This window comes from Oncorhynchus nerka, linkage group LG16 (assembly GCF_034236695.1).
Source record: "Oncorhynchus nerka isolate Pitt River linkage group LG16, Oner_Uvic_2.0, whole genome shotgun sequence".
NCBI lineage: Eukaryota > Metazoa > Chordata > Actinopteri > Salmoniformes > Salmonidae > Oncorhynchus > Oncorhynchus nerka.
Window position 1 is genome coordinate 20,120,456 of NC_088411.1, and position 15,120 is coordinate 20,135,575.

Here is a 15,120-nt window from a genome sequence, read left to right on the forward strand (position 1 = left end):
CTTTTCAGTTCGCTGCAGCTAGCGACTGGAACGATACGCAATTTTTTGTTGTTGTTGAGCTGGACAGTTTCATCTCCATGTCTTCATTTAAAGACTCCATCATGGACACTCTTGCTGACGGTTGTGGCTGCTTTGTGTGATGTATTGTTGTCTCTACCTTCTTGCCATTTGTGCCGTTGTCTGTGCCCAATAATGTTTGTACCATGTTTGTGCTGCTACCATGTTGTGTTGCTACTGTGTTGTTGTCATGTGTTGCTGCCATGCTGTGTTGTTGTCTTAGGTCTCTCTTTATGTGGTGTTATGGTGTCTCTTGTCATAATGTGTTTTGTCCTACTTTTTTCCCCTTTTAAACCCAGCTCCCGTCCCAGCAGGAGGCTTTTTGCCTCTTCTTGGTAGGATGCCATTGTAATAGGATTTTGTTCTTAATTGACTTGCCTAGTTAAATAAAGGTGAAATAAAATTAAGTGTGTAGTGTGCGTGTGTAGAGTCAGTAGGAATGTGTGTTAGCAAAGTAAGTGTGTGTGTTGGAGTCTGTGTGAGTCTGTGTGAGTGATTGTGTGGAGTCCTCTACATAGTCAGTGCAAAAATCGAAATAACTTTGCATTAGTCTAGATTAATGATCAAGGTTGTTTTTCACATTCATATTTCATATCTCCATATTATCCTTCTCTCTGGGCTTTGTTGTAACTTCATGTTTACTTTCATGGCTGAGGCTCAAGTATAACAGGCCACTGTTACTACGGGCCAACTACTGTAGGTGACCTGACCAGGAAAAGTCTGGCACCTAGAAGTTTGAGGCAGGTGATGAATATAGCTGAATGTTCTTTAAATCAAGGACAAGATCATATGAACAATATAACTTATAATACAGCCTTCTTTCAAAGTGGCTTAGCTGGAGAACAGAATGTTCCAAATATCATTTATTTCTATGGTTTCAATGCTATTGTTAGAGATGAGCACACAAACCGTACAAACCGTACAACATCGGTCCACCTAATAGTGCTTCTAATTTAACTCATTATGGTGAAACTAACATCCCCACTGCCTGGGCGTCCTGATCCTTTGTCTGCCATTTTGTGCCGTCTGTACGGTAGTTGCGGTGTTTTCCCATTATGAGGTGAGCGGGAGTCCTGATCCTTTGTCTGCCATTTTGTGTGGTCTGTACGGTAGTTGCGGTGTTTTCCCATTATGAGGTGAGCGGGAGTCCTGATCCTTTGTCTGCCATTTTGTGCGGTCTGTACGGTAGTTGCGGTGTTTTCCCATTATGAGGTGAGCTGGGAGTCCTGATCCTTTGTCTGCCATTTTGTGCGGTCTGTACGGTAGTTGCGGTGTTTTCCCATTATGAGGTGAGCGGGAGTCCTGATCCTTTGTCTGCCATTTTGTGCGGTCTGTACGGTAGTTGCGGTGTTTTCCCATTATGAGGTGAGCGGGAGTCCTGATCCTTTGTCTGCCATTTTGTGCGGTCTGTACGGTAGTTGCAGTGTTTTCCCATTATGAGGTGAGCGGGAGTCCTGACCCTTTGTCTGCCATTTTGTGCGGTCTGTACAGTAGTTGCAATGTTTTCCCATTATGAGGTGAGCGGGAGTCCTGATCCTTTGTCTGCCATTTTGTGCGGTCTGTACAGTAGTTGCAATGTTTTCCCATTATGAGGTGAGCGGGAGTCCTGATCCTTTGTCTGCCATTTTGTGCGGTCTGTACAGTAGTTGCAATGTTTTCCCATTATGAGGTGAGCGGGAGTCCTGATCCTTTGTCTGCCATTTTGTGCCGTCTGTACGGTAGTTGCGGTGTTTTCCCATTATGAGTTGAGCGGGAGTCCTGATCCTTTGTCTGCCATTTTGTGCCGTCTGTACGGTAGTTGCGGTGTTTTCCCATTATGAGGTGAGCGGGAGTCCTGATCCTTTGTCTGCCATTTTGTGCCGTCTGTACAGTAGTTGCAATGTTTTCCCATTGTGAGGTGAGCGGGAGTCCTGATCCTTTGTCTGCCATTTTGTGCCGTCTGTACAGTAGTTGCTGTGTTTTCCCATTATAAGGTGAGCGGGAGTCCTGATCCTTTGTCTGCCATTTTGTGCCGTCTGTACAGTAGTTGCAATGTTTTCCCATTATGAGGTGAGCGGGAGTCCTGATCCTTTGTCTGCCATTTTGTGCCGTCTGTACGGTAGTTGCGGTGTTTTCCCATTATAAGGTGAGCGGGAGTCCTGATCCTTTGTCTGCCATTTTGTGCGGTCTGTACGGTAGTTGCAGTGTTTTCCCACTCGGAGGTGAGCAAGAGGGCTCTTAGTGGTTTCCTCAGAAGATGGAAGAGGTGAGCCCAGTGCTTTTACCACAGCTGGTAACCTACAATTATCCTGCCTGTCAGAAGAGTGTCGGCTATGCTATCAGACCAGACCGTATCTCATAGTTACGTACTTCAGAGCGAGAGAGAGAGGGAACTGGGTGGCTAGACAAAAGTACAAACGGACATGATGTAGCAAATGTACTAGATAATCCAATAGATATATAAACAATAGATGAGCTGGCTGAAGAATATATTACACATTACACAGATGGGACCAGGCTACAAGAGTAAAGGGTGTGCTTCTAACACTGTGGCTGATAAAATCTTGAGTCATACTGTGCATGTTGTTCATCTACATGTTGTTCAGAGAGGTTTTTTGGGCATGTCTCTAAAGATTTTGCAAACCATTTACACTATTGAATGAAAAGTGCTAACTTTCAGATTGCCCAGAATCATCTCATCATGGGTGTCTGCTTAAGTGAGCTAAGCACCTCGGATCCCCTCTAAAACGTCTGCCTGCCTGCCTGCCTGCCTGCGCTCCTTTCAATGAACTGATCTGTCTCTGTCTGTCTGTCTGTCTGTCTGTCTGTCTGTCTGTCTGTCTGTCTGTCTGTCTGTCTGTCTGTCTGTCTTTGCCTCCCTCCCTTTGATGAACTGATCTGTCTCTGTCTGTCTGTCTGTCTGTCTGTCTGTCTGTCTGTCTGTCTGTCTGTCTGTCTGTCTGTCTGTCTGTCTGTCTTTGCCTCCCTCCCTTTGATGAACTGATCTGTCTCTGTCTGTCTGTCTGTCTTTGCCTCCCTCCCTTTGATGAACTGATCTGTCTCTGTCTGTCTATCTGTCTGTCTGTCTGTCTGTCTGTCTGTCTTTGCCTCCCTCCCTTTGATGAACTGATCTGTCTCTGTCTGTCTGTCTGTCTGTCTGTCTTTGCCTCCCTCCCTTTGATGAACTGATCTGTCTCTGTCTGTCTGTCTGTCTGTCTGTCTGTCTGTCTGTCTGTCTGTCTGTCTGTCTGTCTGTCTGTCTGTCTGTCTGTCTCTGTCTGTCTGTCTGTCTGTCTGTCTTTGCCTCCCTCCCTTTGATGAACTGATCTGTCTCTGTCTGTCTGTCTGTCTGTCTGTCTGTCTGTCTGTCTGTCTGTCTGTCTGTCTGTCTGTCTTTGCCTCCCTCCCTTTGATGAACTGATCTGTCTGTCTGTCTGTCTGTCTGTCTGTCTGTCTGTCTGTCTGTCTGTCTGTCTGTCTGTCTGTCTGTCTGTCTTTGCCTCCCTCCCTTTGATGAACTGATCTGTCTCTGTCAGGCAGTGCAATAATGAGCAGTTGTAAATGCCACTGTTGTTGTTGTAAATGACAGACTGGGAGAGGAAATGCTATCTGGCTGTTGATGAATCACTCGCTGCTCCTTTCAATAGCCTTGTTAGTCTACAATAATACATGAACTGCCTGTTCGGGCTATATCAAAGAGATGGTGAGAACACAAGTAAAATAGTGCTAACTTGCAGTTATCTATCTTGTTCGTGTTGAAGGGTAAAGCTTTGAATTTGATTTGACCCCCTACATTTATGTTGTTTTAATGCTTCTCTTCTCTGTATCAGGGGCTCTGTACCAGGGGCTCTGTACCAGGGGCTCTGTACCAGGGGCTCTGTACCAGGGGCTCTGTACCGGGGGCTCTGTACCAGGGGCTCTGTACTGGGGGCTGCAACCCTTGAAGACAATTGGATTTATTTTGAGTGAAAGATTAGTCAACAATATTCTAGAAAGTTTCAGAAACACTGTTTAAATTTATTTTTACTCTCCATATATACAACAACAAAAAACATGTCACCATAATTTGTACACAATTTTATAACAGTTTGAAATTCATTCATGACCATGTATTTTGTGAATTGTAAGCTTGTTACTTTCGCTGTACAAAAAACTCTGACTAGTTCAAATATAACATAATCAGAATAGAATAGTTTGGACCTGACCCAGAGCTAGCTGAGCCTAGGCCACGGATGTGTCACATTTGATGATCTTTCTATTGAATACAAAGAGATGTTTTTTTTTTAATGCAGAACGTGAGTGTTGGATTTTCGCACATATTTTGTGAAAGATTATGAAATAATTCATTTGCTATTACTGAGGAGGAAACAATAGCTGCTCTGTGGGTGATGTTGCCTTAAATGCGTATGGTAATGAGCAAGCCCAACTGGATGTCTGTGTGTGTATAGTGTGTCTGTAAATGTGTGATTGCACATGTCTTTGTGTGTGTGTGTGTGTGTGTGTGTGTGTGTGTGTGTGTGTGTGTGTGTGTGTATACAGTGATCCTGTGCATGTATGAATGCCAATCAAATCACATTTTATTTGCCACATGCGCTGAATACAACAAGTGTAGACTTTACAGTGAAATACTTACTTACAAGCCCTTAACCAACAGTACGTTTCAAGAAGGAGAAAATATTTACCAAGTAGACTAAAATAAAAAGTAACACAACAAGAATAACGAGGTTATATACAGGGGGCACCGGTACTGAGTCAGTGTGCAGGGGTACAGGCTAGTTGAGGTAATCTGTACATGTAAGTGGGGGCGAAGTGGCTATGCATAGATAATAAAAAAACAGCGAGGAGCAGCAGTGTACAAGAGGGGGGTCACGTGTCAATGTCAATTGTCTGGTGGCGATTTTTATGAATTGTTCAGCAGTCTAATGGCTTGGGGGTAGAAGCTGTTGAGGAGCCTTTTGGTCCTAGACTTGGCGCTCCGGTACCTGCTTGCTGTGCGGTAGCAGAGGAAACAGTCTATAACTTGGGTGACTTGAGTCTTTGACAATGTTATGGGCTTTCCTCTGACACCGCCTATTATATAGGTCCTGGATGGCAGGAAACTTGGCCCCAGTGATGTACTGGGCCGTACACACTACCCTCTGTAGCGCCTTACTGTCGGATGCAGAGCAGTTGCCATACCAGGCGGTGATGCAACCGGTCAGGATGCTCTCGATGGTGCACCTGTAGAACCTTTTGAGGATGTGGGGGCCAATGCCAAATCTTTTCAGTCTCCTGAGGGGAAAAGGTGTTGTCGTGCCCTCTTCACAACTGTCTTTGTATGTTTGGAACATGATAGTTTGTTGGTGATGTGGACACCAAGAACTTGAAACTCTCGACCCGCTCCACTTTGCATGTGCATGTGTGTATGAGTGAGAGAGAATACATTGTGTTTGTGTGTTGTGTGTGTGCGCACACACGACTACTGTGTGTGAGTGTGCCAGGGGGCAGTTTTCCAAGAGTACTGGTCTTATTGTGCGGTGTGAGGACTTTAATGTTGGCCCTCCCCAGGGCCTCAGTGTCCACCCATTTGCCCCGTTTCATCCTAACGCTTTGATCACAGACACGAACACACATACACACGCACACACACACACACACACACACACACACACACACACACACACACACACACTTGAAAACTACAATTACGAACAAACAACAGGTTCATCTAAGCTTCAGGCTGTTTAAAATGCTGCCTTTGTTGTTTTCTCTTAATTTCTCTCTGCTCTACAGCATGTCCCTCACCTTCTCCATACTTTCCGGAGAAAGGTTTTCAAAAAGTTCACAGAAAGTACTGTACTGTACGAGGAAGTACAGAGGTGATAAAGTGATTGCTTGTCACCTCAGATAGGACAATTGAACCCCAATAGACAAGACCAGCCTGTGCCTCTGTAGCTTTGGGATGGGAAGTCTGTTAATTCTAGCGCTACGTTGCTCCACCGTTGTGACACTGTTCTCCAGCTAGGCTTGAGGGAGAGACTATGACGCGTGAAAATGGCATCTCTGTTCTATCCTCGTCTTTCCTTTCCTCCATTTGAAAATAACATCTCTCGCTCTCCCTCCTCGAGTTGTAATTGCCCCTCTTATCCTCCCTTCACAATCCCCAGTGTCTGCCTGCCACAGACCATCAGCAGCTGAACAAAGGAATCCAACGCTCTCCTTTAATGATGCATGAAAATAGCAGTGCACAGGCAGAGAGTGGCCTACTATGTTTTACTGCCATATTGAGAATAGATAGCCTTATTGAGACATTATGGTTGGCTAATTTCCTCCTCTGTAGACTGTGAGCGGTTTTGTAAGAGCAGGATTTGTACCACAGGTATCCTGATTGTGTCGTTATTTGTGTTGTTGTTGTTTGTGTCTTACCTGTTCCGTAGGTGTACATCCGTATCCTAGACAACGAGTGGAATGTCTACAGACGTTACACGGAATTCCGGACGCTCCACAACCACTTACGCTCACAATTCCCGCAAGTCGGCACCTTCAACTTCCCACCCAAGAAAGCCATAGGGAACAAGGTACGTACGGTCGGGGAAATCCTTGCCTTTTTGATGTAATCCGCTTTTTACTGTTGGTCACCCTCCTTCAATGTTGTTTTAAATGACCTGTCGTCAAATGTATTGAATGTAAATGCATTGTTAAGTCATATATTGTGGTCACTTGTCCATCATTTGAATTGACAGGCTTGGATGTTAGTTACAGTAGCCCCGGGGCAACATTACCTCCCTCTCTCGGTCTTCATCTCTCCACTGCTCTCTCCTTCCTCCCTCTCCTCTCAGCTCCAGAGGGAAGGAGTCTGTTTAAGTCTCTGAGTAGAGTTGAGGGGGCTGTGAGTGCTTTTGTTACAGAAGTTGTAGAGTAACTTTGACATGGAAACACAAAGGAGTGCACTAGGCCTGGGGGCCTAGTTTAAAACTAGATAGTGTGAGAGGGTGTTTGGAGCTGACAGTAAAGACGTAGGGACAGAGGGTTCATATAGAGACAGGATTGCGTTGGTAATTGAGTGTGTGTGTGTGTGTGTGTGTGCGCATATGGGTAGGTGTGTGTGTGTGTGTGTGTGTGTGTGTGTGTGTGTGTGTGTGTGTGTGTGTGTGTGTGTGTGTACATGGGTAGCTGTGCGTAAGCATTTGTGTGTGTCTGTGTGTGTAATCAGTGAACCTGCTTACCTGGGGTATGGGCTGTCATGTCACTTTTAATCTCATCATTGTTTCCTCTGATTCTCTCTCCTTCCCTCCCTCTATCCTCTCAGAAGGAACACTTTGTACAGACAAGGCTTAGTTCTTCTCCCTCAGGTGAAGCTCTGGCAAAAAGCCTCCCCCTCTGTCTATCTGATCTCCTCTGACAGAGATGCTGTTATGGAGATGTGTTGTTTAACAGCACTGTAGTCAAACAGATAAACTGTTCTCTTTATTTCACTCACTGGGGACGTACAATATGTTCAGTTTGCTCTCTCTTCATTCAACACAGCATCGTTGCAGCTCGGAAATCTGGAATATCTCCACTGTATATATTCTAAAGGTAGACGCTGGGGATTACATGTTGGAGAGATGTATAGCTAATCTTATGGATGTATAGCTAATCTTATAGATGTATAGCTAATCTTGTCAGTTGGCTACAGCATGGGACCGTATATGAAGGGAGCTAATTCTAATAGCCACAATACCCATAGGATGTATCTGCGTTAGCTTGCAGGATCGGGTGTACAGAATGGAATACAGGTAGTGTTGTGTGATGACATTTGAATACATCTCAGTTTTGTGATGTCAAGCACCATAACTACCAGTGTATGTAAGAATCACAGCTCAATGTATTACCACGGCAACGTTATCTGAGCAGTACTCGGCCTCCTGCTGTCGCTGAGAATCTCCTAACTGCATTGACATAGCATCACAAACACACACACATACACACACACACACACACACACACACACACCTGCTACTGACAGCCCCAAAACAGCTGATTTGTCAAGGGCTCGGCTGGCAAAACACGCTAAATGTTCCCGAGTGCACCTGTCACATCCGTCCTGATGGACACCATTGCCATGCCTGCGGAAGGAAGAATGATGACATCAAAGGCTGCGACTGTCTGTCTGCTCTGCTCTGCACCCGCTTCCCAGAGTTCAACTGTCAGGGTTTCTCATCTCAGATTCACAGAGAATTCGTATTGCTTTGATGGAGGTTTTTCCTGTCTCTCTAGTTCTCTGTCTCTCTCTGCGTCTTTCCTACCCATGTTCCTTTCATTTGGATCAAATCAGTCAATTTTCAATTGCTGCTTTCCTCTTCCTCCCCTGCTGGGCTGCTTTGTAGAGGCAGTGTTAGGGGGTTCCACCAAATCAGAGCGCTGTTAGAGACTACGGAACTGTGTACTGTCCTACTCTCATCATTTTATAAACAATATTTGATCTTTCTGATAACAAGATCGTTCTGATCTGTAATATCGCCGTACTTGGAGGGCTGTTAAAGTCAGGGCTGGCGTTTCACCTTGAGCGACAGAACAGGAGAGCTAAGTGAATAATTAACCAGTAAACGTGGAATCATTTATGAATCTTGTAATGTGGTCTTCACATGTAACATTCAATATGCATGTCTAATGTCTTTAATGATGGCAAAGAGACATTGTGGAGGCCTTGCATGAACATTCCTGAGTTACTTGTGATCTTTTATGCATCAGTTGCACGGCAGTTTGTGTGTATAAACGTTTTCATAGGAGCGGTCTTTGAGGAGTTTCTTTGCGTGCCATAATCATAAGTCAATGTGGCGGCCTGATTTCTGTTCTACAGTATCTCGCTGATGTTTTTGTATTTTAGTCTACACTTCCTGTTTGTGACATTAGTTTACAAAACAAGGTTAACTATCTTTATAGTTGGCATCTCTTTGTTTATATTATGTATCTTCCAAGCTAAAAATGGCGTGTTTGTGTCATGGCTTGATTGTTGTACCCCTACGGACAATACGTTTCTATTCGCTAAACCCGTCACAAGCTTTGCATTTGAGTTCCATTGCAAACAACTCCTTTGAACCTCACAAATCTGTTCATGCCCTACCCATGATCCTTTGCTGGAGCTGTGTTGGCCTACTTTGAGCTCTCGTCGCTTTGCTTCCTTCCTCTGTCAGGACTACTCACGTCTGTATCACCGCTCTGAATGGGCATGGCCGTGCTTTTGGGTTGCTAGACGTTCTTGTTATATGCCCACCTATCCTCCCCTACCAACCTCCCTCCTATCGTTTCTGTTTTACGAAACCTACTGTCTTAATCTGTGATTGAAATTCACTGTATACAAAAATCGTGAGCCTGTCACAAATTTCCAATGAGATATTTGTGTCTATTTTACAATAATCTGTGATACTGAGTTGGTCATACTGTTCCCTCTGATCTTGAGATTTGTCCTCTGTCTCACTTTGACTGTGTGGTTCACTTGTGTCGCCATCCTCTCAATGTCTGTACACACACGTGTGTATCTGTCTGAGTTGCATTGTAAATTGATGTAACATGCCTCATAGCGCACAGGTGTAGCCAGTGGCGATCCTATCTATAGCAATATCTCCCTGTGTCTGTGCCTTCAGTGTTGTGTTGATATCCATGTCTACCCGAGTGTGTCCCTGCCTTATGGTGAGTTAAATCACAGTAACATGCCTCATATATAGTAGCAGACAGGTGAACGCTGGTGGGATAAGAATAGTTCATGTCTTTATATGTGTACATATAAACATACACCTCCATAGTGTCATCTCTGTGTTGATGTCTATGTTTGGGGAGTGTATGTGAGTCCCTGTCGTATAGTGAGATGTACTATACTAAAATGAGTCATCTGGAACAGACAGATTAGAGACGGTGGCAAACTAAGAACAAACTATCTGTGTCTCTACGCTACTGTCATACGCATGTGTGCGTCCGTCCGTCCGTCAGTAGGCTGTAGCAGGTTTGCCTTGAAACAGCAGGCGAGGATGGTAGCTATAAGTAGAGCTGTACAACAAAATCGTCAGTGTTCGTATCCAAGGTGTAAGCAGTTTTGATGTTGATGTGGCATTACTTTGTGTAACTGAAGACCAGCTGTTGTTCATATCTTTTAATATACTGTTCAATCGGGGTGTCGCCTGTGTTTGTTTTACTAACCAGAGTTGAGTGTGATGATGTCACTCAATGTAGAGTAAAACACTCAAAAACATTTAAAACCATGCCCATTATTATCATATTTACCAGCATGCACTGCTGCAGGTGAATACAACTCAGGAGTTTCAGACCACTGTCTTTGGGAGAAACTAGGCCATCAAAGTAACGCCTTATGATAGATATATATACAGTACCAGTCAAAAGTTTGGACACCTACTCATTCAATGGTTTTTCTTTATTTTTACTATTTTCTAAGTTGTAGAACAATAGTGAAGACATCCAAACTACAATATCACATATGGAATCATATAGTAACCAAAAAGTGTTAAAATCAAAATAGGGGCCTCCCGGGTGGCTCAGTGGTCTAAGGCACTGCATGGCAGTGCTAGCTGTGCCACCAGAGACTCTGGGTTCGAGCCCAGGCTCTGTCGCAGCCGGCTGCGACCGGGAGGTCCATGGGGCGACGCACAATTTTGTGTGTTTTTTCATGTTATTTGTAACTGATTTTGTATACAATGTTTCTGCCACCTTGTCTTATGACCGAAAAGAGCTTTTAGATATCAGAACAACGATTACTCACCCCGTACTGGAGGAATACCTTTTCTTTAACGATTTGGACGGGAAGGATTTACTTCAGACGCCCGACAAGGCCCTGATCCCCGTCATTCGCCGGAGAAAGAGACTAAGATTTTGCCGACAAAGGTCTGGGTGCCTTGTAAGGATCAGATGACAATTGGGTAATCTGCCTTTGCAATCGGTCCTATTAGCCAACGTACAATCATTGGATAATAAAAGAGACGCACTACGAGCACGTATATCCTCCCAACATGACATTAAAAACTGTAATATCTTATGTTTCACCGAGTCGGGGCTGAACGACAACATGAATAACATACAGCTGGCAGGTTTCAAGATTTTTCGGCAGGATAGAACAGCGGCCTCGGGTAAGACAAGTGGTGGCTATCTATGTATATCGGTAAACAACCCCTGGTGCACAAAATCTAAGGAAGTCACAAGGTTATGCTCGCCTGAGGTAGAGTATCTCATGATAAGCTGTAGACCACACTATTTACCAAGAGAGATTTCATCTATATTCTTCGTAGCTGTCTATTTACCACCACAAACCGATGCTGGCACTAAGACCGCACTCAGTATACGGCCATAAGCAAACAGGAAAACGCTCATTCAGAGGCGGCGCTCCTAGTGGCTGGGGACTTTAATGCAGGGAAACTTAAATCTGTTTTACCTAATTTCTACCAGCATGATAAATGTGCAACCAGAGGGGAAAAAAACTCTAGACCACCTTTACTCCACACACAGAGACGCGTACAAAGCTCTCCCTCACCCTCCATTTGGAAAATCTGACCATAACTGTATCCTCCCGATTCCTGCTTACAACCAAAAACTAAAGCAGAAAGTACCAGTGACTCGGTCAATAAGAACGTGGTCAGATGAAGCAGATGCTAAGCTACAGGACTGTTTTCCTAGTACAGACTGTTCCAGGATTCTTCCGTTGGCATTGAGGACCACATCAGTCACTGGCTTCATCAGTAAGTACGTCGATGACGTCATCCCCACAGTGACCGTACGTACCGTACGTACATACCCCAACCATAAGCCATGGATTACAGGCAACATCCCCCATTCTCATCGACAAGGCTGTAGTGGAGCAGTTTGAGAGCTTCAAGTTCCTTGGCGTCCACATCACCAACAAACTTACATGGTCCAAGCCCACCAAGACAGCCGTGAAGAGAGCACGACAAAGCCTATTCCCCCTCAGGAGACTGAAAAGATTTGGCATGGGTCCTCAGATCCTCAAAAGGTTCTACAGCTGCACCATCGAGAGCATCCTGACGGGTTGCATCACTGCCTGGGATGGCAACTGCTCTGCCTCTGACCGCAAGGCACTACAGAGGGTGGTGCGTATGGCCCAATACATCACTGGGGCCAAGCTTCCTGCCATCCAAGTCCTCTATACCAGGCGGTTTCAGAGGAAGGCCCTAAAAATTGTCAGAGACTCTAACCACCCTACTCATAGACTGCTCTCTCTGCTACAGCACGTCAAGCGATACCGGAGCGCCAAGTCTAGGTCCAAAAGGCTTCTTAACAGCTTCTACCCCCAAGCCATAAGACACCTGAACAGCTAATCAAAGGGCTACCCCGACCCCTCTTTTACGCTGCTGCTACTTTTTGTTTATTATCTATGCATAGTCACTTTAGCTCTACCTTAATGTACATATTACCTCAATTACCTGGACTAACTGGTGCCCCAGCACATTGACTCTGTACTGGTACCCCCTGTACATAGCCTCGCTATTGTTATTTTACTGCTGCTGTTTAATTATTTGTTTCTTTTATTTTCTATATTTTACTTATTTATTCTTTACTAAATACTTTGTTTTTCTTCAGACTTCTTAAAGCATTGTTGGTGAGCATTTCACTGTAAGGTCTACGTATTCTGCGCATGTGACAGAATTTGATTTACTATATATATATATATATATAACATGTTTTGTCCTAAAGTGTTTTATTTGAATGATAACACAATTACTTAAGCACTCACTCACATTAACTTAAGTGAATGAATGTAACAACCGTGTCTGTCTAACAAACATAGCCATTGGTGGAAACTCTACAATTCACTGGAAAGGCAGACAGCTAGAAAAAGTAGGAGACTGTGTTATGAGAATTTTGTTATCAATGTTCATAAACTTCAATTAATCTACTTAGTCTGCAACCCAGAGTTTGTAATGTTTATTCACGAGAGCACTCTGAAGTCCATTATACAAAGACACTTACGCACATACTTTCACACAAACAGTAGGTATCCTACGCACATACATACACACAAACAGTAGGTGAGTTTTATCCTTCTCCAGAGTTCTCACCACTGTGTATCACTACCCAGCCGACACTTCCATTCCTCCGAGATTAGGGAAACCTTGAAAAGTACTCCCTTTCCTATCATAAATTACTCAGAGTTCTAGCCAGGTTGAGTCAACACATACACACACATTTCTCTCCCTCCCAGTCCAACCTAGTCGAACTTATGTTTAATACTTTCATTATTCCTTATACATGCTACATAAACTATAATCCCTAATGGTTAAGTTTCAGGGTAGAATTATTTAATCAATATCTCTAACATATAAATGATTGCTAGAGTAAAATTCTAAAGCGCACCCATCCCTTTAGCGGGATCATTTTCATCAACACCCGCTGAATTGCAGCGCGCCAAATTCAAATTAAATTACTAAAAATATTTAATTTTCATGAAATCACAATTACAATATAGCGAAACACAGTTTAGCTTGTTGTTAATCCACCTGGCTTATCAGTTTTCAATACAGTTTTTCGGCGAAAGCATAACAAGCGTTTATGTAAGAACATCTCTCTTAGTAGACAAAATATTACAAACACTAGCAGCCAAGTAGATTGGTCACGAAAGTCAGAAAAGCAATAGATTAAATCGCTTACCTTTGATAATCTTCAGATGTTTGCACTCACGAGACTCCCAGTTACACAATAAATGTTCCTTTTGTTCCATAAAGATTATTTTTATATCCAAAATACCTCCACTTGTTTGGCGCATTATGTTCAGAAATCCACAGGCTCGAGCGGTCACGACATCGAGAAAATTCCAAATAGTATCCGTAATGTCCACAGAAACATGTCAAACGTTTTTTATAATCAATCCTCAGGTTGTTTTTAAAATATATAATCGATAATATATCAACCGGGACTGTCGCTTTTTCAATAGGAGAGGGAGAGACAATGGCTGCCCCACTCTGTTGCACAAAGCGAACACCCAGCTATCCACTGAAGCGATGTTATCTTTCTCGCTCATTTTTCTAAATAAAAGCCTGAAACTATATCTAAAGACTGTTGACACCTTGAGGAAGCCATAGGAAAATGAATCTGGTTGGTATCCCTTTAAATGGAGGCAATACATCCAATGGAACAGAGGGCTTTCAGGAAAAACAGCACTTCCTGGTTTGATTTTCCTCAGGTTTTCGCCTGAAATATCAGTTCTGTTATCCTCACAGACAATATTTTGACAGTTTTGGAAACTTTAGAGTGTTTTCTATCATAATCCGACAATTATATGCATATTCTAGTTTCTGCGCCTGAGAAATAGGCAGTTTCAAATGGGTACGTTTTTTAGCCAAAAACTCAAATCTTTGAACACCATAGCAGTGTACCTTTCACACTGAGTTGTAAAATGTAAATGCCACTGGTGTTGAAAAGTATCAGTTGGACAACACTCAGTTGTCGTCACCTACTGTAATACTATCTACACCATTGGAGTAAGGAAAAGGACAATATGACAGTGTTAAAAGAGCAACGCTTTGAAAAGTGTTAATTTAACATTTTTCTGATGGTTCTTATATATAAACTTCAAAAGTGTTACATTGTACACCCAAAGTTTTCAATTGATTGATTCGAATTTTGACATCCACAGAGCATAGGGGCTAGAGACAAGGACTGAGAGAGGCTCAGTGTGTCACTGAGTGAGAGTGAGAGAGACAGAGAAAGGGAGGTGTTACATTTCCATGCAAACAAACCATTAAATGAGACATGGCAGCTGGGACCTTATCTAATCTGACAGCTGGCATCATTCTCCACCCACTTACCCTACACACTTATCTATAACTCCTACCTGTACTTTCCCTCTCATTCTGTATGGTACAGTTTTAATGTCTCCCTTGCCTCTGTCCTCTCTTCTCCTTAGGATGCCAAGTTTGTAGAGGAGCGTAGGAAACAGCTCCAGTCGTACCTGAGGATGGTGTTGAACAAGCTGATCCAGACCCTGCCAGAGTTCTCTGCTAAACCCACCAAGGAGACCCTGCTGCAGCTGCTGCCCTTCTGCCAGTGAGTGACCCCACTCTGTGTGTGTGTGTGTGTGTGTGTCTGTGTGTGTGTGTGTACATG

General features: G+C 43.7%; 1 protein-coding gene across 5 annotated transcripts in view; it reads left to right on the forward strand.

Annotated features, from left to right (window-relative positions):
* The window catches only part of snx29 (sorting nexin 29), a 114,471-nt gene that overhangs the window by 94,478 nt on the left and 4,873 nt on the right, over positions 1-15,120 (forward strand). For all 5 annotated transcript variants that reach the window (XR_003865787.2, XR_003865788.2, XM_029685030.2 and 2 more), the window contains 2 exons: positions 6,453-6,593; positions 14,921-15,060. Coding sequence is in view for 3 of the 5 variants with exons in the window: in XM_029685030.2 (XP_029540890.1) it covers positions 6,453-6,593; positions 14,921-15,060 (281 nt within the window). In the remaining 2 variants the exon portion in view is untranslated. The remainder of the gene's footprint in view (positions 1-6,452; positions 6,594-14,920; positions 15,061-15,120) is intronic.